Source organism: Clytia hemisphaerica, unplaced genomic scaffold, assembly GCF_902728285.1.
Source record: "Clytia hemisphaerica strain Z4C2 unplaced genomic scaffold, Clytia hemisphaerica genome assembly, whole genome shotgun sequence".
In the NCBI taxonomy this organism is placed as follows: domain Eukaryota; kingdom Metazoa; phylum Cnidaria; class Hydrozoa; order Leptothecata; family Clytiidae; genus Clytia; species Clytia hemisphaerica.
The window spans coordinates 373,180-394,143 of record NW_027104060.1 but is presented as its reverse complement, the minus strand read 5'-3'; the positions used below and the strand labels follow the sequence as shown (position 1 = coordinate 394,143).

The following is a 20,964-nucleotide window of genomic DNA, read 5'->3' as shown; positions in this document are numbered from 1 at the left end:
AAATTTTTTCTCAATTCTTTGAGTTGTTTCAGACAAAAATATTTTCTTCTCATAAATCATTTTTACCAATAAGATCTTTTCAAACAACAACTTTCTTTTCTATACATATGACTCCACAATTTAATTCCAAACACAATAAATAGAATAGGAACTTCGATCATAGTTGTGATTTTTTGTTTCTGTGTGTTTCCGCATACGTAGTACACCCCTGTATCACAGCCCACTGGAAAATTTGCCAGAAATGTCGTCCCCGGTGGGAAAATATCCTGGAATGGCAACCCCACTGGAAAATTAACTATGATCATAGAGGTATAAAGAAAGACAGGAGATGAATTTGTCGGTAATTGGTCGTTAAAGTCTTTTGATTTCTTTTATGTAATAAATCAAAAGAAATTCTAGGCTCGCCCGAAGAAATACGACTTTTTAGTAGAACTCAAGTTTGCTCTGAACATTCTTACTATCAGCATCGAAGATTTCTAGCCTTCTAATATACGAGAATAAAATAAAATTTAGCTCCACGAAATAAGTTTGCGTTTAATTTTGTCATCCATTAAATTTTGTTTTGAAAAGATATTTTCTCCAGCCAGAAAATTAAAAGTTATGTATAAGCACACACAATTTCAGACCCAATTTGTAGACAAAAAGTCGCTGGAGAATTTTGGAGGAAAGTATTAAGCAATAGAGTTCACCTTGAAGAAAATGTTGATCGAAAAATCTTGTCATTTGATGAAGGATTACAAAGTTTACAGGCCTTTTTTAATCCAAATATTTTCTTACACCAATGTCAGAAACAATGAATCTCGTCTCATCTTATTTCCAACACTTAAGTTAGCCAATAAGATTTCACCTATCAACAAAAGAGCTCATTAAAAATGCACGATATATGAGATTATGAGCATGCATACCTCGTAATTTTTTTAATCGTAGGGCGAGCATGGTTACAATAGCATACTTCTCCTGTTTCTTTATACCTCCATGCTATGATTTCAACCCCGTTTGAAATTCAATGTTCAAAAATTGCACTCTAAAACCATTCCAACTGGAATTTTTAACCATGGAGCAATAAAACTTCTATGCCCATTGGGATTTAAATAAGATTTTTTAACCCTACTGAGGAAAAAGGTTCCACTGGGGTCGTGGTGTTTAGTCATTAGGTCTGAGTGACACGTTAATTAATGACGCGTGCAATGAGCCTGTGTATGACGACGATATCTGTTTTCAGACCATAAAGGTAAAGTGATCAAATTAAATATTTTCTGAGATTTTTGAAAAGAAGTCAGTCTACTAAAAACATCATGAAATCGTCTTAAAACCTTTTCAATTTAGTCTCACAAAAGAGCTGATTTTAGATATTATCCTCACACTTTTCAAGTAAAATACTCCTCGGGATTCCGTTATTCCTTTAGTTTCTTTTAGTTTTAGTTCAACCTGCACGCTACGCGACTATATTTTGTATTTTAACTCAAAAAACATTATATGATTACGTCACATGGGATCATGTGAGAGGCCTGTTCAAAAGATTGGGTTTATATTACAGACGCACCAAATCTGTGTTTTGTTTAGTAGAGTTTATAAGCACTGTTGCTAATCAAAAGTAACCAAATTTATATTTAAGAGCTCTTGATCTGGAGCTTCAAGTGGTCTTAAAAGATTTTGACACCTAACTTCAAGCAACTTTTTTTGTTATTTGGATTTTAAACATTTTTTTCAAAATGGCAACCTCGTCGAATGCTTCTAGTCTACTTCACTCGTCACATCGTCATCAAAAATTATCAGAAAGCAAATTTCAATCAGAAGTAGACTCAAGTCTAGATATCTACTGATGTTATGTCGGAAAGAGTGGTCCAATTTAGAGCACCCATCGGCTTGGAATTCATTTTAAGAAATCACGTGACTCTCAGCCATCATTTAGTTAAAATAGTGACCTTAGTACAGTGGTAAAGCATCCGGCTACGGTTCGCAAGGTTTTGGGCTCAACCCCCAGCCGGGTCATACCAAAGATTCTCAAAATTTTACTTCACGCCTCTTTGTTTGATGCTCAGCAATTAAAAGAAGGATCAAGGGTAAGTGGTAAAATCAAGGGAGAAAGAGTGGCGCCCTCCCCTACCTTCGGGTAGATAGCTATCGAAAGAGGAGCCTTCGGATCGCCTCTGACTGCGGTCACAGACTTATTTACTTATTTACTTTAACGGTGACTTCAATGCTTCATACTACTTTGTTTGAATCTTCTAAATTAGAACACATAAATAATAAATATTGAATTGTATGTTCTTATAAGCAAATTGTCGCGTCAACTTGTTCAAAAAGAATCTTGTCCCTGAGTTTTGATTGATGTCAACAATTTTGTATGAGGATTTCAATGATGACAAGTTGTATGAGATCAAAGTTCAAATATCTTTTTTGCGTTTTTTATTTGAAAAGGCCAGCAGAATGCACTTCCCTGTTTAGTTCACTCAAATAGTTTAGTGTTGTGCGTTTGAGCTTGGTGGGATGATTTTCGTATAAATAATGTATGGAGAGCTTGTATGTTAAGTTCCTAATATACGCTGTACATAACTTAACGTTTTAGTGGTTTGGATTTTGTATAGATCTTAAAGGCCGATCTCCACTTGTGTACGCTGTGGTCGCACTTTTTGGCTTCAATCCTTTTTGCTTAGAAAAAAGATTACGTCATAAAAATGTAGCGCGCGCTCGAAAAAAAAAGTTGAACACATTTCAACTTTTTTCAATCGTTACGTCAGATCGCGCCAATGGAGTTGCTTCATTTTTCTTTTGACCAATAGGTTGGAAGGTTTGTTCGAAAAAGTGCCACCGAAGTGCGCACAAGTGGAGACCGACCTTGGAATAACGTGGTCGTTTTAACGTCGATTTAAAAGGGTTTTTTTTATCCTTTTTCATTATTTTATCAAATATTGTAATGTATCGGAAACATAATTGAATATTTTTGAAGGGTATTTTTTCTGCTTTGAGGTTTTAAAACGTGCCATTGAAGGTCAAAAGATCCTGAGATTTTTCTTTTTGAACGGACGTTTTCTGCTATCAGGCACGGAGAATGAGGCTTAGTATTATGGCAGGAGATATGGTGATAAGTTTAACCTCGAGCCCAGGTTAATGTTTATTTAAGAGTTTAAATTAGAGTTTAATAGCTTCCGCCCGACGTGGTCCACCTGGTCCCGTCATTTTAGTGCTATTCTTCTTTGGTTCTTTGGCTATACTCTGAAAGCACTTCCAAGATCCGAAATAGAGGCGTACGAGTCAAGTCGAAAGTTATTACCACCCTCCCGCCCTACGGATATTGGTTGCCGCCAACCCTTTTCTAGTTTATGTTAGTTTATCACTAGCAGGGGGGATTAATTTTCACCAAAACTGATTATGGGTTGACCAAATATTTCAATGTCAAAACTTAAACATACTTGTCTCAGTCTACTTTGCTTCCCCCATACCAAGTTGTATGATTTGGAAGTTAAAGCCCAATTTTTGTTTAAATGTTATTTAATGATAGTTATTGGCTTGTTTTCTCGGAGAGGCGGGTTAATATTACTTGCGAGGATGAGCTATTGTGCGAAGTTTTAATTTGTCGGGACTCTTCCCTAGGCGGTTTGCGTGAATGCGTAAATGGACTTTTTCACTTGCATGAAGATTTTGTGAATGCGTGAATCTTGAAAAAGAATTGCGTGATTTAACGTGGAACGCCTTGGGAGATCATTTTTCTTTCGAAAGAATTCCTGCGGATATGGTACTTTTCCTAGCCAAGAGAATAGACCTTTTCATAATTTACGTCACGAACATCGTTTGCCTCATTTTAGAGTTATTGCCATGGTAATTAACTCTAAGCGGGTTTTTATTAAAACTAAGTTTCTATTCATAAAAAATAATTTCATGTCTCAATTGTTTGAATACGAGGCAAGTGATGTTCATGACGTAGTTTATAAAAAGGCGTAGACGCTTTTTTTGTATAAGAATACACTTTATAAGAATGTCCATGATGAAAATGGCCAAAAAATTAAGAATATGCTAAAGAATATCACCATCGTGGAATTTTGCTACTCAAGCTAAGAATGCCATTTTAAGAGCATTTTCAATTATAAATTATGAATTATCCCCAAGTTAGGCTCACTCATTTTACAAAAGTGCCATTTTATGTTTGAGACGTATGTAATAAATGTTAAATCTAGTCTGAATTAGTATCCTAACCTAAGAATGTGCTGTAAGAATATTTTAGGATGATTTTCCCAAAAAAGTTAAGAATATCCATGATGAAATGGATTTACGCCATTCTTATAAAAAAAGCGTGTTTTCCTCTAACCGTTTCGGCGTTTCGTAACGGTTTAAATCACAATCCAATATGTGCGAACTTCAAAACAATCGCAACATTTATCCCTCCGCAAATACGACAAGACGACAAACAATGTCTTCATATCTTGTTGAAATGTAAGACCTCACATAGAGGAAGGTTACACAAATCAGAGATGCAATGCAGGCATTTTGTATCAAGTTGAAAAAAAATGTCAACATTAGAATATTGTTTTACATTAAACTTGGATTTTGTCATTATTTTTTGTTATCTTTGGGATAATTGAAAGTCCCACACAGAAAGGGTAGATGACGGCATACAAAAAAAAGGATTGAAAAAACTTTGAGGTTGCTACCGTTGAGTTTTAACCCGAAGAGGAATCTTTAAACCTCTTTCAAGCGAGAAAAAGTGAAGCCTTTAAAATGTCACGGTATTTAGAATAACGGATTAAATCTATCGCCTTCTTTGTTTCTACGCGGCACACTTTTCGAAATCTAGCGATGGGTTTTACTTTCAAGCCGGTGTTTGTGTGAAGAAAACAAAACACGCGGCGGCTTTATTTGCCATCCAAGAATTTCATTCCTAGGCCCTTGGGGATTTTAAACTTAATGTTATAACTCCTACTACCAAAGTTGATCCGAAACGGAGGAAATAGGCTATCCAGGAAAAAAACTAGCAGCGTTTAGCTCTAGTTTTATATTCAAGAAAAATGCAAAAATCTGAATACATAGTGGAAAGCGATCAAAGATTTGCGGTAAAACTGACCTTTGATTAGTACCTTAGTAAAAAATTTTATACTTTCGGCAAATAATTTTCCCCAGTGTACTCTGGAGAAAACCATCCATGTACTAAACATCACTTATAAACGTGAAATGACAAGATTTGATGACGTCATCAGAAATGTAAACATTCAAATCGCATGTCCCGTCAAAAAGTAAACCGCAGAAGAAAAATAAGGAAATAATTTCCCGTTCGTGCTCTTAGAACTGGATACTTTTTATTACACAACCCTTTTTACAATTATACTTACTTTCTAAGTTACTTTCAGTTGCATCTTTCCTAGCTACAAAGTTACATCGAGCTCTAAAGAGTCTGGAACACGCACAACTCCACAACTGTCTCTGTTACCACTGGATCACAGTTTCTAAGCAATCTTTCCGAGCTGAGTCAAAATTCACACACTCACGTGAATTCTTTACAGAATTCACACAAACTCGAATTTTGAGAACATCGGGGACTCGGGGAGAAAAACTCTGAGCGCGCTACAAGAACCAAAATCTATTGCCACTGGAGATAAATCCCATGCAGACAACTTGAACGGGAACGGGGTATTGTACAAAGCAGAGTAGCCTTAAAATCATTAAAACCTGCAGAAATCGGATACATTTGTATAAAATTGAGGAAAAAGGGAAATTCGCAAGGATAAACTTTAACGCGCAATCGAAAGTGAATTTTCAAGTTCATGCTATTTTTCACTCCGCCAATCACGCGACGAAAAATGCCCATTCACGCATCCACGCAAGTAAATATAACAAAACATTTACCAGCCAATAATGAGATTAGGCCCTGGCCTTGGTTAGGGAACATCACCATCTAGAATCTTATACCTGATTTCTGGAATATCAGTAAAAAAGTAAAAAGCAGCATTTTAACTTACTGTTTAAGTTGATTTAAAGGGTATCCTAGTTGAAAGAGACTTTTGAATGAATAAATATTTTTGTGACAGTGATTGGCCTGTGACATTAGAAACTTTTCGTCATTCCCAAAGTTCACCTGAAATAATAGATTTCCTTGGTGGGTATAAAAATTCCTATTGAAATCCCAATGGGGGAATAAATTCTATTGTTCAACGGTTAAAAAAAATTCCAGTGGGGATGGTTTTGGAGTACAATTTTTAAACATTGAATTTCAAATGGGGGGATAAAACCAAAGTCATTTTACCAGTGGGGCTAAATTTCAAGGGTATTTTCTCGGGACGGAATTTTCGCTTAAATTTCTAGTGGCGCTGTAGTACCAGCGGGTCTAATACTCCTAATAACCAGTAATACTCCTGTAACCAAAAAAAATACAAAAAAGTACACATCGCATGTAAAAAATTCTCTTACTTCAAAGGGGGGCCGTTCATGTATCAAAAATATTTATTTAACAAAAAAAGTGACACTATCCCCTTCTATTTGAGGACTATACGCAACAAAATGTATTGAAAGGAATGAAATGGTACGATCTACGACTAAAAAAGCAGAACACCCAAGGGTTCTATATAAAGAGTTGAAACTTTATACACATATTAACTGTGGTGAGTGATGCACTTTGATATATGTGGATAGTTTTGGTGATATAAAACTCACAGGTTGGCAGTACGGGTGACAGTTTCATAAAATTGTTATATTGATTGAATAGTGCTTCTGCACTCTTGATTTGATATCGTTGTATGCGGGTCGTCGGTTTTATGGATATGAAATACAGTCAACTCACTCTAATTGGAATCTTTGTTATTCGAATCTTTCTCTAATTCGAGGGAAATTTTTGATCCCATGAGTATCAAATTAGAGAGACTTAACTGTAAGTAGGTGATCCATATGGGTAGCTTTGAATCAGGAAAGGCCTTGGTTTGATACAATGCTGAAGGGGTTCATGTTTGTAGATATGAATAGTTGCGTTTTTTTGCTCAAGATTGTGACTAAATGTGACTGTCGACTGCGACTGACTGACTGACTTACTCTCGGGTACATAATAGCCGGGGGGATTGGAATAAGCGGGGGGGGGGGGGATTTTGGAAAAAATCTCAAAATTTAATAAGCAGGGGGGTTGGAATAAAAATGTCCTGGCTGGAAAACTTTTGAAAAGGAGGCTAATACAGCTGAATTAGGACAAATAAGAGGGAACTTTCAAAAACATTTTCCCAAAAATTAATAAGCGGGGGGGGGGGTGGAATAAGAATGTCCTAGGTGGAAAATTTTCGAAAGATTAATTAGCGGGGGGAGACGGCTATTAGGTAACCGAGAATATGTATAGAAACGAGATTGAAGATACATCTGCAGAAGGCTATAGGCAGTGTTAAGTATTCTACCGTCTCAGACGGTAAAATTTATATTTCACCAAAGTTTCAAAAATATGTGCTAATTTATTGTGTAAAATCCAATTTTCGTCTCAGACGAAAATCTTGCTTTGACCACTGTATAAAATAATTTGTTTTTTCGAAATTTATTTGTTCTGTTTCAGGTAGCATATTAATCCAAGAAATATTTGAAGATGTCAATGCTATATCTGAAATACATTGATTCTGGATTGCCCGTTCTCATTCATGCTATCTTATGTATCTTGGCTTATTTGGTTTGGTCTGTTGCCGCTCTCTTGATTGGCCCGGTGATTTGTCTTTTCCGGACTTTCAAGTTCTTCGAAACAAGCTTGATCAAATATAAACGGTTTGGCACCATTTTCAGTACTTATGACGTGCCGTTTCTACATGAAACTGAAAATAACCGGAATTATATAGTTGGGTTGATCCGAGTACAAGGTGAACCTAATATTACCGAATTACGGAAATGGGTTTTGTACCGATTATTTGAGAGTAAAAGTGAATTGGACGAGACTTATAAGAGACTTTCACAGCGAATAAGAAGACGATATCTTTCCTACGTTTGGGAAGATGAAGATTGTTTCAACATTAAACAACACATGAAGATGTTTAAAGGTGCCACACCACGAACTGAAGCAGAAGAACAAAAAATCTTCGAAAATCTTGCGACGGAAGATATCTCCAGGAATATCTCACCGTGGTTGTTTAAAATCATCCCAACAGCAAATAAAAAATCGTATCTCATTTTCGTTAAATTTCATCATACGATCGGCGACGGATTCGCAATGGTCGGTTTATTATCCCGACTCGTTGATAAACGTCCGGAATTTCTCAATTTCTCTAAATCGACACGAAAAACGAACTTCATGGCTAATCCAATCAAAAGAGCAATCACCGGAATTATCACCGGACCGTTAGCCATGTTGGTTTTAGTGTTCTCTTTCCGCATAAAGAACCCTTTCCGCGCCAAAACACCGCCCGTGAAAAAGATAGTTAGCTGGACACCGCCCATCAGTTTGGATTTAGTTCGAAGGATCAAGACTAAGACAGGTTAGTTTTAAATTTTCTTTAGCCCCATTAGCTAAATTTTGGAGCCGTGCGCAGCTTGTAGGGATAAAAACTACTTTCACTTTCGTTATGAGGCGGTATGCGTATTTTTTCTAAGTCTGAAAATTTAGACTCTTTTAATACTTTTGATACTGGATCAGTGACCACCCCCCTTCAGATCATAAGATTGTTACATATGAAGCTGTTGTCTCGGTATGGGCTAAGTCTTTGGCGTTATATTGTCGAAGCTCTTTTGCAAATTTAACTAGGATGCGAATGTATACATTTTCTATTCATTCTTTTATTCTAGAGTCGACAGTCAATGATGTCATGATGTCTTGTTTAGCAGGTGCCATCCGTCGCTATCTTTCAGAAGTTCGTCAAAAAAAGCCACAAGATTTCCCAATCGCTATGACCTTCAATGCTAGATCGAGTTCCGCAAAACTCGCTGACACAATCCCGCTCGGGAATAAATCAGGAGGATTATTCTTGAGTCTCCCGGTCTCAGTTGAGAATCCAATCGAAAGATTAGATATCACAAGAGCACGTTTAAACAAGCTAAAAACTCTTTCACATCCCCACTTATTCTCCTTCCTCTATTTCTCAGTCATCGGGGGACTCCCCGAACTCATCGGCCGAATCTCAACATACTCCATCAATCGCCATGCGTCTATGATCGTATCAAATGTCCCTGGACCTACCGAACCGATCTTTATCTTGGGATCACCGATAGAGTCGATTGTATTCACCCCACCATTACACGGTGATGTTGGAATGGCAGCATCGGTTTTCAGTTACAACAAAAAGATTAGAGTCACCTTAATGAGTGATAAAACCATTGTGAGGGATTTGCCTCGATTAACCAATTTTTTTACTCAAGAAGTTCAAAGACTGGAAGAGATTATTCTCTTAAACGATTGAGGCGATATAGCAAGATGCACTCATTTTTGTGATTAAGGAATTAGATTCTTGATGCATCGCTCTTGGGAGAAGAAGGAATGCATACATAGGTGCATAGTACAGTGTATTCTTAATATGTTTAAGTCAAGATGCCAAAACACCTTGGTGTCAAACCAATAAAATAACCATAGTCATCAATGGGCTCTTCCAGAAAATATCCGTACATGGGGATGGAGGATATAGTGTCCGGGGGTAGTAAAAAATCTACAAAATTTGCCTTTTCCGGTGGGTAAACTTGCTCTATTTGGGGGTAATCTTGCTCTGTTTGAGCGTAATTTTGATTGTCCATGGGGTCAACTAATGATATTCCGGGGGGGGCTAGACTTGCTGCCCGGGGGTCAAAAGTCACAATGTAAGGGGTAAATTTTCAAAGAATGTTATATCTTTCACCTCCCATATTTAATTTTTTTCTGGAGAAGCCCAATTTTAACCAACAACGCAAGGCTTTTCTCCAATTTCCACGTGATCTATTCAAATCACGTGAATATTAAGGAGATAAGCTTCGTGTTGTTGATTACAGTTGTTGGCTATATGACTTGGATTTGACAGCCAGGTTACACATGTAAATCAACAAAAATCGAGTCTAAAATGAAGTAATAGAAATTGAGCAGGATTATTGAAATAACATTTAATACATAAATATGTTTCAGTCTAGTCAGGTGAAATGTACATCAGATGTTTGTCGATGCTCGTAAAATATTTGGTCAACTCGATTGTCATATCAAGTGACGTTTCATCAACAAAATATTTAGATGTAGAAGCTACACTGTCAAAACACTTCGTCCTTTTTTGAAGTATTATCGATATGCAAACATGATGAACAAAAGACTCTTACATATGTGGGTTTGGTTACTGGCTTGAAAAGACAGGAATTTATTCATGTTTTGCACTGCCTTTCCATGAATCTGAAAGCACTTCAACTTTTGCTTTCAAAAAAATAAAAGTTGAGTCAAGTTTAGGACGAGGGCCTCTTATTGGCACAATAATGATACCCTTTGGTCGGTGGAGGAGAACCCTCTGTCCGGGGGGGGGGGAGGTACTAGGGCAAGATGGGGTACGGGGATGCTCCGCTGGTCAGGGTACCTTTTTTAACCTCCACGAGTCCCAGGTAGGGTCGCAAAAACACCAAAATTGAAAAATCAGTCCCTCGTAGGGTGCCTATTTTCGAAAATTTTTGGGAAAAAGTAGAAAATTTGAGAAAATTTTGGAATTTCACTCCCATTCAGGGTCACTTTTTTTCGCAAATTTCTTTCGAACCTCAGCGGAGTACCCCCGTCGGTCGACAAGGGTAGTACCCCCCGGGCCTCTGTCTGAGTCAACATCCATTTAAATACTAAACTCTTTTTTTACAAGAATCATAAAATTTTGGTCGACGCTCTGCTCTTCTTATTTTCGTGGCACTTTGAGCCTCATATTGTTCTTATCCTGTTCTTATTTTGGGAAAATTGAGATTTTTTAGGCTTTATACCCAATTTTTCACTAAAAAATTGACAAAATATCCAAATATTCTATGTGTGATTTAAAAATCTTAGGGGGGGGGGTCTAGATCTTTTTATAGCTTTTCTATCTTTGATATTATCATTTTAGGAATATCCAGCGTAGTCATCCCTTGTTGACCTTCCCACCTAGAATGTCTCAGTTTAATGAAAAATGCGCATAACAAGATTTGATATACAATATAAACAAAATTTTTGATGTTTTATATACATTTTACGTACAAAATTATATCTTAGATTCTATGAATTATGATAAAAGTATTTTTGACTTGAAATTTAATTTATAAAATTATTAAACTGTGTGTGTATAATAATTAGTGAATTTAAAAAAACAAAAAGAAATTAACATATTTTCTTGCAGTATAAATTTTCATCACTCTAAAACTACTTTTTTGCGTTCTTGATAATGTATACGGAAATGAGTGTAGAAAAAGGCTCGACCGATTTATAATCCAAATGATAAAATTCTTGGAAAATTTTGGGGTGCTTAAGTACAGACGGTAAAATTACCAATAGTCAAAACTGAACAACATTTTTACCAGATAAATCTTTTAAACAGTTAAAAGTTTTAATTTTACATAAGTGTTCCCGTTTCATATCAGACACATGTTTCATATCAGGACAGTGTCTCCCTATTTTTATATTGTGCTGATATAAGCAAAAAGATGTTTTTCTCTTCCTCTTTCTGACCAATCTTGCTCTACATCCGTGTCAATTCAATACACCTTTTCGACCGTAGTCGTGCGGTCATTTTTTTGTCCGCTTTATCCCATTAAAACCGCCCAGTCCTTTTTTCGCACCTATAGACAATAGAAAAATGCGTCAAAAAAGGACGGGAGAGAGTTTTGTGGGATAAAGCGGACAGATTAAAGTTGATGAGTAAGCTCTTATACTTAAAAACAAAACCTTTATATGATGCTCAAAAATAAGGTATTCTCCAAATTCACCCATACTGGAATCCCTTAGCCTGCATAAGACATAGCTTCATTCGTGTTATTCCTGGTTGGAGGAAGAACTCGTTGATTTCTAGAATCTGGAAATTCCGGTTGTAAAATTTATAATTGGAAAAGTCCCATTCAACCAGCTAGCACACAACGTTGTTTCAACATTCATTGAACGTTATATGGACGTTGTGAACATTAGATAAACGTTAAAACAACGTTGTGTGCCAGTTGAGTAAGGTATCATGCATGAATATTATCTAGAGACATTATCAAATAAGTACCGTTTTGGTGTACACCATACATAGTCTAAAAATTTCATGAGCCTCCATTCTCGAACGGTCTGCCATCTTGGGTTCGTTTGAATTCGATATTTGACAGCACCAAGTATATCACAAAACCAATCAAACAGAATTAATCGCAAAAACAAAATGAAAAACGGATTCCAAAAGTTCATTGTATCTTTCGAATGTCTTTTCAAAGTCTCCAAGGCTAGTTTCTCTTGTTGTGGCTCGTTTAGCCTGTAAGAGCAACCGTTATAAGGCGCAAAATAAGCGGTAATCGCCGCAGACGGGTTCCGTTTAAACAGTGACCAATAATCTGGGTAGCAGTGACTTAATTTAGCAATATCGTCCAAATAAGTGTAACCTTCCACTAAAGTTCCAATTCGATGTGACGTTTTATCAAAGTATTCTAACCAAAATTTTTGATCTTCATATATCACCCTATGGCGTTCAATTTTACACGCCATTGGAACACGCCCACTTATCGTCCGGCAAACCCAACGAGCATTCATTTCCGCTATACCGGGAATCGAGCCAACTATAGGCCGAACGAAACCGACAAACGAGAGTGTAGGATCTTCGGGATTGAAAACAAATTTGTATAACTCGGTGGGCTTGAGTTGTTGTGTTTTTGGTAGAAACGGAAATGAAACTTCGTATCCAGTACACTGTATGATAACATCCACATCAACTGATGACCCGTCTTTAAAGATCACGTGATTTCCTGTGACGCATTCGATTGGTCCTTTCGGGATGACTTTTTCATAATCGATATAATCTAACGCGTGTGCGTGTTTATTGATAAACGAATGAAAGAAAGGAGCCTCGTTTCGGAATTCGGGGATTCCATGACCTTGGTAGGCTGTGATTGATCCGTTTGTTGTCCATCTGCAAATCCAGGCTAGACCTAAATAAATTATGCAATTACAAAGATATAACAATCCTGTAAATATGTCGTGAAAAATCATTTTGGAGGAATTTTATCAAGTTCATAGTGCACTCTTATTTTGAAGGGACCGGTAATTTATTTTCAGTAAAATCACACATATTAATTTCCCTTTAAAACTGAAAACGTTAAGAACATCCAAAAGGCTTCAAAAATTTAGGGTGTTCTTATAAAGAAACGTGTACCTGGTTTGCTTCTAGTGTGGCAAAAATTTAAGCATATGCTAAACATTACCCCCGACATTTCCTTGAGCCTACATTTTCCGATTTTGGCTGTTTAGGACTGGAATTTTACAGATTTTGGGTTTGGGATAAAGCATCCTTATATTTTTCAGCCTTTTCAAGCCCTCGACCTAAGCATCTCCGAGCCCGTTTTCGAATTTTTGTATGTTTATAAAAAAAACATGTACATAAATTCCACAACCCTGCTCACCGTAGCTGGATGCTTTAACTCCACGCTACAACCGTATATTTTATCGGTGACTAAAATTAGGGCCGATTAAAATTTGGGCCGACTAAAAACTTGGGCCAAATTAAAAGTTTATTTTTTATTATTTTTTCCTTATTTTCCAGTATTTTAAGCTTTCTCCTATTTTTCATCTGCTTGTAAATTTAGAATGGCCCGAATTTTTAGTCGGTCTTAATTATTAGGGGGGGCAGCTGGGCAAAAGGACCGACGGGTATGTGCGGGTCCTAAGGGTACCTTTTCCAATATGTTTAAAATGCACTGTAAGGGTCGGAAAAACTAGAGATGCACTGTAAGGGTAGAAATTTCAGAAAATTCTTGAAAAATCTAGATATTTTGACCAAAAATGCTAGAATTTTGACCATTTTTTGCACGAAAGGGATAGAAAATTTGGGAGAAAATGCGCTCTAAGGGTATAATTTTCACTGATTTTTGCTGCACTGCAAGCCGTCAGTCGCAAACCCAGTGCCCCCCCCCCCCCGGGCGAGGTGACTAAAATTAGGGCTGACTGATAATTAAAGCCGACTAAAATTATAGCCGACTAACTTTTGGCAGACTAAGTTTTGGCCGATAAGGTATTGTCAAAACCTACCTGGTTTGCTTCTAGTGTGAGGTGATACAAGCTTCAATGCTCTTGATGATGCTTTATCCAAAGCTTGTGGTTTACGGTTCGGTAAAAGCTTAGCGTATTTACGGAAGAAATGTTGGCCACGTGGTATACACCAGATGATGGAATCCACGTTCGGGTACCTTGCAATGAAAAAATTGTAATTTTGAAAGTTTGTTTTTTGTTTCAAACTCGAACTCAGTCCCTTAGTTTGCTGTTTTTTATTATTTAATATTAAAATCAAAAAGTATTGCAAGTGGCTCTGCAGATTGAGATGAGATTGTTACATTGTTTGTTTACAAGACAAATGTGGGCACTCATATGCACTCATGGCATGTACCGCCCTTAAGCGTACATTCTGTCGATACCTCAGACACGTTTTTGGGGGGCTCCAGAAATATAAGATATGTAATCAAACTGCAATGTAATTGAGAAAAATTCGGTAAAATGCACCTTTTCACTGCTCAAGAGATGCAGTCAATTTTTTGCCGTTACATGAAAATTTTACTTTAAACATCAAATTTTACGTCCAGACAGGTGTTTCAGACAGCAAATTTCGGTACTGTTGGAGGGCTCTCTCTTATTAGCTTATTTTATTTTGGAATGAAGCGGTTCCAAGCGGTTACCTGTTTACGGAGACGTTTTCAGGACGTAAATATTTTTGTGTCAACTTTTAAAGTAAAGGTTAAAACACGAGGGAAATTTTGATGGTAAGGGGAAATAAAGCAAGGACGAATTGAAATTTTGGATTAGTAATTTTAATAACCATCAAATTTGTTCTTTCCCTTCTTTTTTCAGAGTTTTGTTGGCATTTGATGTCATCTAAAAGGTAAAGACTGTGCGAATCTTCCCGTGATAACACCAAGTGAAAACAATGAAGTAAAAAGGTATGCTACATATTTATCCTTACACCCATTGAGGGCTAAACGGGCTAGAGACCGCTAGAGAGGAATCTTCAGCCTTAAGAAGCCTTAAGATTCGCGCTGTTTGCTTTTAAAATGACGCTTCGTATCTTGCTTTATTTTTACGTGCTATATTTTTTAAAAAGACGGTCTATTTCATTTTCGATCTGGAGTTTGAGTGAAACCACGCGGGTCGCAATCCCCACCATTTTTATCTTCCTAAAACAACTAGAATCTGGCGGACTATTTTACGATGCAAAAGCTCAAATTGAGAACTACCATACTACTAAAGCACTCAAACGCACCATCCAGCTTATAAAAAGGCCTTTCATCGACCCCGGGGCTATGAAGTCTGAATTGCAGACCTCTACAAAACCCCAGGTAGTATAACAGAAAATTTAAACATTACGTAATGATATAGTTGTAAGCCCTCGCCATCTAAAAATGTCTTTAGCCGTATATCGGCTAAAGGCGACAAATCACTGGACAAAGAAAATATCTCTTATTAAGCATCCTCTGTAAGGAGCACGAATCCGTTAGCGGATGCAAGCTGCCTAAAAGCTATGCTGCCCAAATTCTGTCAATGAAATAACTTCTATTTACCCGGGAGGGCACATTGCTATACATTGTAACTTCTATTTAAAAAGTTGATAAAAGAAACTCTCTCCTCCATTAGGATTGTCTTACCATTCATCCATAATATCACTTGCAGTCTCTCCACCTCCGATGATCATTAATTTCTTACCGCGATGCTCCTCCGCAAACTCTTTCAGATTGCCTGAATGCCGTAAATCACCTAAAATATGTGAATAGATATTTTTGATTAGTCCAGGTGCAGTTTCGAGGAGGAAAATTGCTTGAAAATAAATCTCGAGCAGCTTTCTTCCGATACAACAAACAAATTAATAAACAAAAATTTTTTGAAGAACTAATATCCACAAAATAACATTCAAACAGCTGACACGCAACGTTGTTTCAACGTTTTTCTGACGTTCACAACGTCCATATAACGTTAGACGATCGTTAACACAACGTTGCGTGCCATATTTCTTTAACGGGTAGTTGCTTTTGGACATTTTGTCAATCTTCTCATGAAACCCTACATTCAGCTAGATTCACTAGCCTTTTCCCATTGGATCATGGGAAAAGGCTATTGTTATCCAAGATCTCAAAATCCGCAACGGATACTGAAATGCATTCAAACTTACCGGTAAAATTCTTCAACAACCCAGTCTCCAGATCTATGTTTGCTTTTTGATGGACACCAGAACACACAATGACGTTTTTGCCTCGATATTCTTTATGATTCTCAGTCTCGATGTTCCAGATTTCGTTGATTTTATACATGCGCTTGACTGTCGTTTTAAAATGGATATATCGTCGTAATTTATGCTCATCAGCAAAGTCATTCAAATATTGGTTTATATCCCAGTGTTTTGGAAATTCCCCAATGCTTTCTGGCATCGGAAAATCACTGATTTCCGTTACGGTGCTTGAGCTTGATGTGGTCGAGTTCCGCATTACGGTCGTGACATTAGGGTCGTCAGAGAATTTCCATACTCCGCCTATGTCTTCTCGTTTCTCGAGTACCCGGACTGAAAGTTTCTCTTCCAGAGCATATTTACATGATAAAAGACCGGACCAGCCGGCTCCTATTATGATGACGTCATTGACCTCTTCCACTGTTGCCATTTATAGCTTTAATATTAAATACTTTCTGAGAAAAAAAAGATATATCCATTAGTATGATTTCATTCCCAGCCGGCACATAGTGTCAAAACAACGTCCATGTGACATTCATAGCGTCCAATAGCGCACCGCGCTGAATTTTAAAAATAGATTCTATTTTTGACATACTGTAATCATTACTCTCGATGTGTTTGTACGAGTTCCAATCCCATCAACCTTTGCGTTAATCTCTTTTGCACGTTAATTGCATCGTTTGACGCGCAAAAGATATATAACAGCCTGCACGTATCTTTAATTGAGCCGCCTGGAATTGTAGGATTGCAACTCGTAAAAATGTCAAAAAAAGTGAAAAGTAATATTTATGACGTATGAGTTGCGGAGCGCTATCAATGTTACTTGAACGTTAAAACAACGTTGAGTGCCAGTTCTCACATTCCCAGGGAAACATTCTCGGTGCATTTTTAGCTTGTTCCGCTTTTCCCCCGGTAAAATACCTCATCAGGGAAAAAATATCGGGGCAAAGTGACAAAATTTTGAGGGGGTGACGAAATTTTTACTTGATTAATTATTCCCCGACATTTTTTTCCCCGATAAGGTATAATCTATTTTCTTCTTACAGATGCATGGACACCACGCAAAAACCCCTGCACTGACAATCCAACAGTTCAAGTTACTCTTGTACCTTTACAGAGTCTTAGTCTTGTTCTGTTGTAAAGTCTTTCCCGGAAATGAAAAAATTAATAGTTCAAAGATTCACAGAACAAACTCATCTTGGACATTGTGAAACATTGGCATTCTTGGGCTAACTCTAATATACAAAATCCTTTCTCCGTTCTAACAAATTTCTGCTACATGCTCATCATTGACAGGTGGGTACTAATAATTAAGCAAACACCTGTACTGATAAATGCTGCCTAGTCTCTGCAAAGTAGTATGACTATACTATAAAAGGAGAAACAATTCCGTACTCTGAGTTTTAACATTAGACTTAAACTTAGCACTTTAGGATCTCAGGATCTAATAACTCAAAAATGCTCCAATAAGACTGAGAGTATAGCCTGGAAGCCACTTAATCCCTCCTAAATTGAAAAATCCGATGAAACAAAGTGGAAGTACAGAAACTGCAATTCTCACCCGACCTTGAAAATACCCAAAATTGCCATTATATTTCGTCACCGATTGTAGCAGCCTAAATGCTGCCTTACTTTTCCCCTCAATACAACCTCGCACCTAAAAAATGATATCTGTCAGTGGAGCTGTCCTTTAGAAGCAAAAGTAAATCATGAATGGCTCATTTTTGGTCCTACTTTTCCTCTTAATCAAAAAGTAACACAATTTGTTTTGTGTTTTATTGCAAATCCAAGGAAAATGTAATGGATAAATCTTGACCAAATAAGACCAAAGCTTGTTGTAGATTTTTCTTAAGCTTTCAATTTATTTCTCATGGATTTGTAAGATTTCTTTTCAAGCACCTTATAAAATCTGAGTAATGAAATTGCTATGCCTTGAATTTTAAATACACGTTTTTTTTTTATTTTTGAACCCTTCAGATGTTCATAACTTTATGAACCCTTCAGATGTTCATAACTTTCTATATTTTAAGCCTAAAAATATTCTTAAAGTGTTCGTAACTATGTAACATCCCTGTCTCAATATAATCCGTTAAAATTTCTCCATCGGGATTGAATCCAATGCACCATTGCAATGTCTTCCACGGACCCAACAGCTGATTGGTTGAAAGTGACGCTTTGTCTGGTTTCACATCGCTTACAACCAATCAGCTATTGGGTATTATTTGGGTATTATTATAAGTTTTGGAAAAACATTCTCTTTTTTATATATTTTTGGGTATTTTTTTTTCACCTGAGCCTACTTTCAAGTTGGTAGGAGACCAAGCAACCTGGGTCAAACGTACGAGCGTGTTAAATTTGTTTGTTTTATCTGATTATATTTTCATTTTATATTTTCACTTCGTGGATATTTTATGGATCAATTTTTCAGAAGATATTGCTTCAGTGTAGTCTCCATAGCTCGAACACGCACGGGGAACACAAGTTTGTTCAAGTTAAGGAAGTTTCGAGTTATAAGGCATGAAAGGAACTAGAAAAGTGGTTTGAGTTCAGGAGACACTCGAGAGTTAAAAAAAACGTTTCGGGTTATAAAGCATGGTTAACTGAAGCGACCATAAAAGTGGTTCGAGTTAAGGAGACTTTCGAGTTATAGAGGTTCGAGTTGAAGAGACTCCACTCTAGAAACTTATTTAGAATTTTTTTATTATATATTTCCGAGACTGCTTATAACAACAAACATATTCATTATCCCGCATAATTGATTAAGTATAATTAACGTTTCGACTAATGTAATTAAAATTGTCCTCTATCTAAGTTACAAATTGTTCAAATAGCAGCTGTCTACTTGAACTTTGCCCTTATTGAATTAGCAGAATGTATGTATGTAGTATGTCCCGTAATAAGCTCCAACGGACTTTTGATACTTTTGATAGAATTCAAATCAGATAAGGGTTTTGTATGCGTTGAAAAGATTTTTATGAATGGGATATCATAAAAAAAAACATTTAAGAAATTTGAAAAATGAAGATGAAAAATGATTCCGAGCTATACTGCCTAACTAGTGAAAGTGAAACAAAACGTTAATGATTTCTGTAGGTTGCAAATCCGTCCCACTTTCCATTGACACGCTATACTTCACCATTCATTCATTCATGCTTTCATCATTGAGTTTAAAGCCCTGAAGGGGCTAGAGATGAATTTTTAACCTTTCTCAACCAAACAAGAAGCCTCAAGATTTGAGCCGCATTGAGAATGACGTATTGAATCTATCTCTTCCTTTGTTTTACGCGGCATATTTTTCGAAATCTGGCGACGGACTTTACTTTCAATCTGGCGTTTGTCTGGAAACCATGCGGGTCACGCGTTTTGAATGGGGAATAAATGGGCTCATTCCCCATCCAGGAGTTTCAAGTCCAGCACCTTCGGGGTTTTGAAGTCAAGGCTTCGATTCCGTCAGCCTTTTGGCAATAATAAAAAAATTTGTTACAGTACATTCTGAAACTTTTGTCATGAGCGATCGAGATAAAATACACCGTAAATCAATCTAAAAAACATCAACAAATAATACGTTCTGGATATCCAATGATACCATAGACTAGGAGCAATTGCGGAGGTTACCATTTTGAAATAAGAACAAACAAAATCCTACAGTAGTAACAAAAAGCAACTTGCAATACCCTATTTAAAACAAAGAACTTTCTTCGTCCATTGTTTACCTTTCAAAATTAAGTAAACTCTGGTGGACTGTTTCACACTCCGCTTCAGCAAAAGCCCAAAATTGAGAACTTCCATATATTACCCATAAATTTATAAAACCCGAATGACTAGATGTCGTGCTTTGGCTGAAAAGCGTGCCGAGGTTAGGTAGGAAATCCTATATAGGCCACGTCATTACAATAGAATTTCAGCGCTTGACCAATAAGAAGAGTCGTGGGTTTTCAAAAACAATAGCATCAATAATTTTTGCGATATTCACTTTTTTTTGCTCGGAAGAGCTTAAAGCACGACATCTAGCCCTTCGAGTTTTACATAAATTTGTGATAAAACCGGGCCACTTAATCGTGCCATCCGGGATATCAAAAAGCCTCAAGTGGACCCCAGGCTAATGACACGGAAAAATCGCTATACAACTTTCTCAATCACGAAAACAGACACCAACCGATCTTTTTCATTAAATGAACGACAAACGACGAAGAGAAAAAGCATCCAGAACATAATTTTGACTAAATGATTGTCATCATTGTCATTTTCTCTTTTATTCAGTTATTACCTCAAGCCATCATCATGCCTCGTATAGATAATGACTTTCTTTTACACGTTTTTTTACATAAGAATATCCAACATTTTTGAAACCTTGGGATGTTCTTAACTTTTTAGGTTTCGAACCTAAAAATGTTCTTAAAAAGTTCTTATTTTGACCATTTTGTGACCATTTTTACCCATTTTCCTAAGAAAACGGGCGCTTTTGAGTCCACAAAGCCTTAAAATGTTCTTAACATTTTGGCCATCGAAGACTTATGTTCCTGTATGTTCTTATATAATTTGTTCTTTTAAAAAACATGTATTAAAAGAGTAATCCCATGTTAATCCTTTGAAACATTTTGATGAGATGAAAAACAAAAAAGAATGGACATTAATTAATTGTAATTACTCCCTTGGTGATTTTATGATGATGCGTAACTTG

At 36.7% G+C, this 20,964-nt stretch overlaps 2 protein-coding genes across 2 annotated transcripts; one reads left to right on the top strand and one right to left on the bottom strand.

Annotated features, from left to right (window-relative positions):
- The first annotated feature begins 7,514 nt into the window (after positions 1-7,514).
- LOC136812403 (putative diacyglycerol O-acyltransferase MT1809) lies at positions 7,515-10,960 on the top strand. The gene is made up of 2 exons (XM_067068896.1): positions 7,515-8,423; positions 8,731-10,960. The coding sequence occupies exons 1-2, from the start codon at positions 7,547-7,549 to the stop codon at positions 9,339-9,341; spliced, it is 1,488 nt and encodes a 495-aa protein (XP_066924997.1). The 5' UTR covers positions 7,515-7,546; the 3' UTR covers positions 9,342-10,960.
- A 908-nt stretch (positions 10,961-11,868) lies between these two features.
- On the bottom strand, positions 11,869-16,734 carry LOC136812352 (dimethylaniline monooxygenase [N-oxide-forming] 2-like). Its single transcript, XM_067068848.1, has 4 exons — positions 16,230-16,734; positions 15,709-15,817; positions 14,105-14,262; positions 11,869-13,008 (listed from the first exon to the last, which is right to left on the bottom strand). The coding sequence occupies exons 1-4, from the start codon at positions 16,711-16,713 to the stop codon at positions 12,074-12,076; spliced, it is 1,686 nt and encodes a 561-aa protein (XP_066924949.1). The 5' UTR covers positions 16,714-16,734; the 3' UTR covers positions 11,869-12,073.
- Between the last annotated feature and the right edge of the window lie 4,230 nt (positions 16,735-20,964).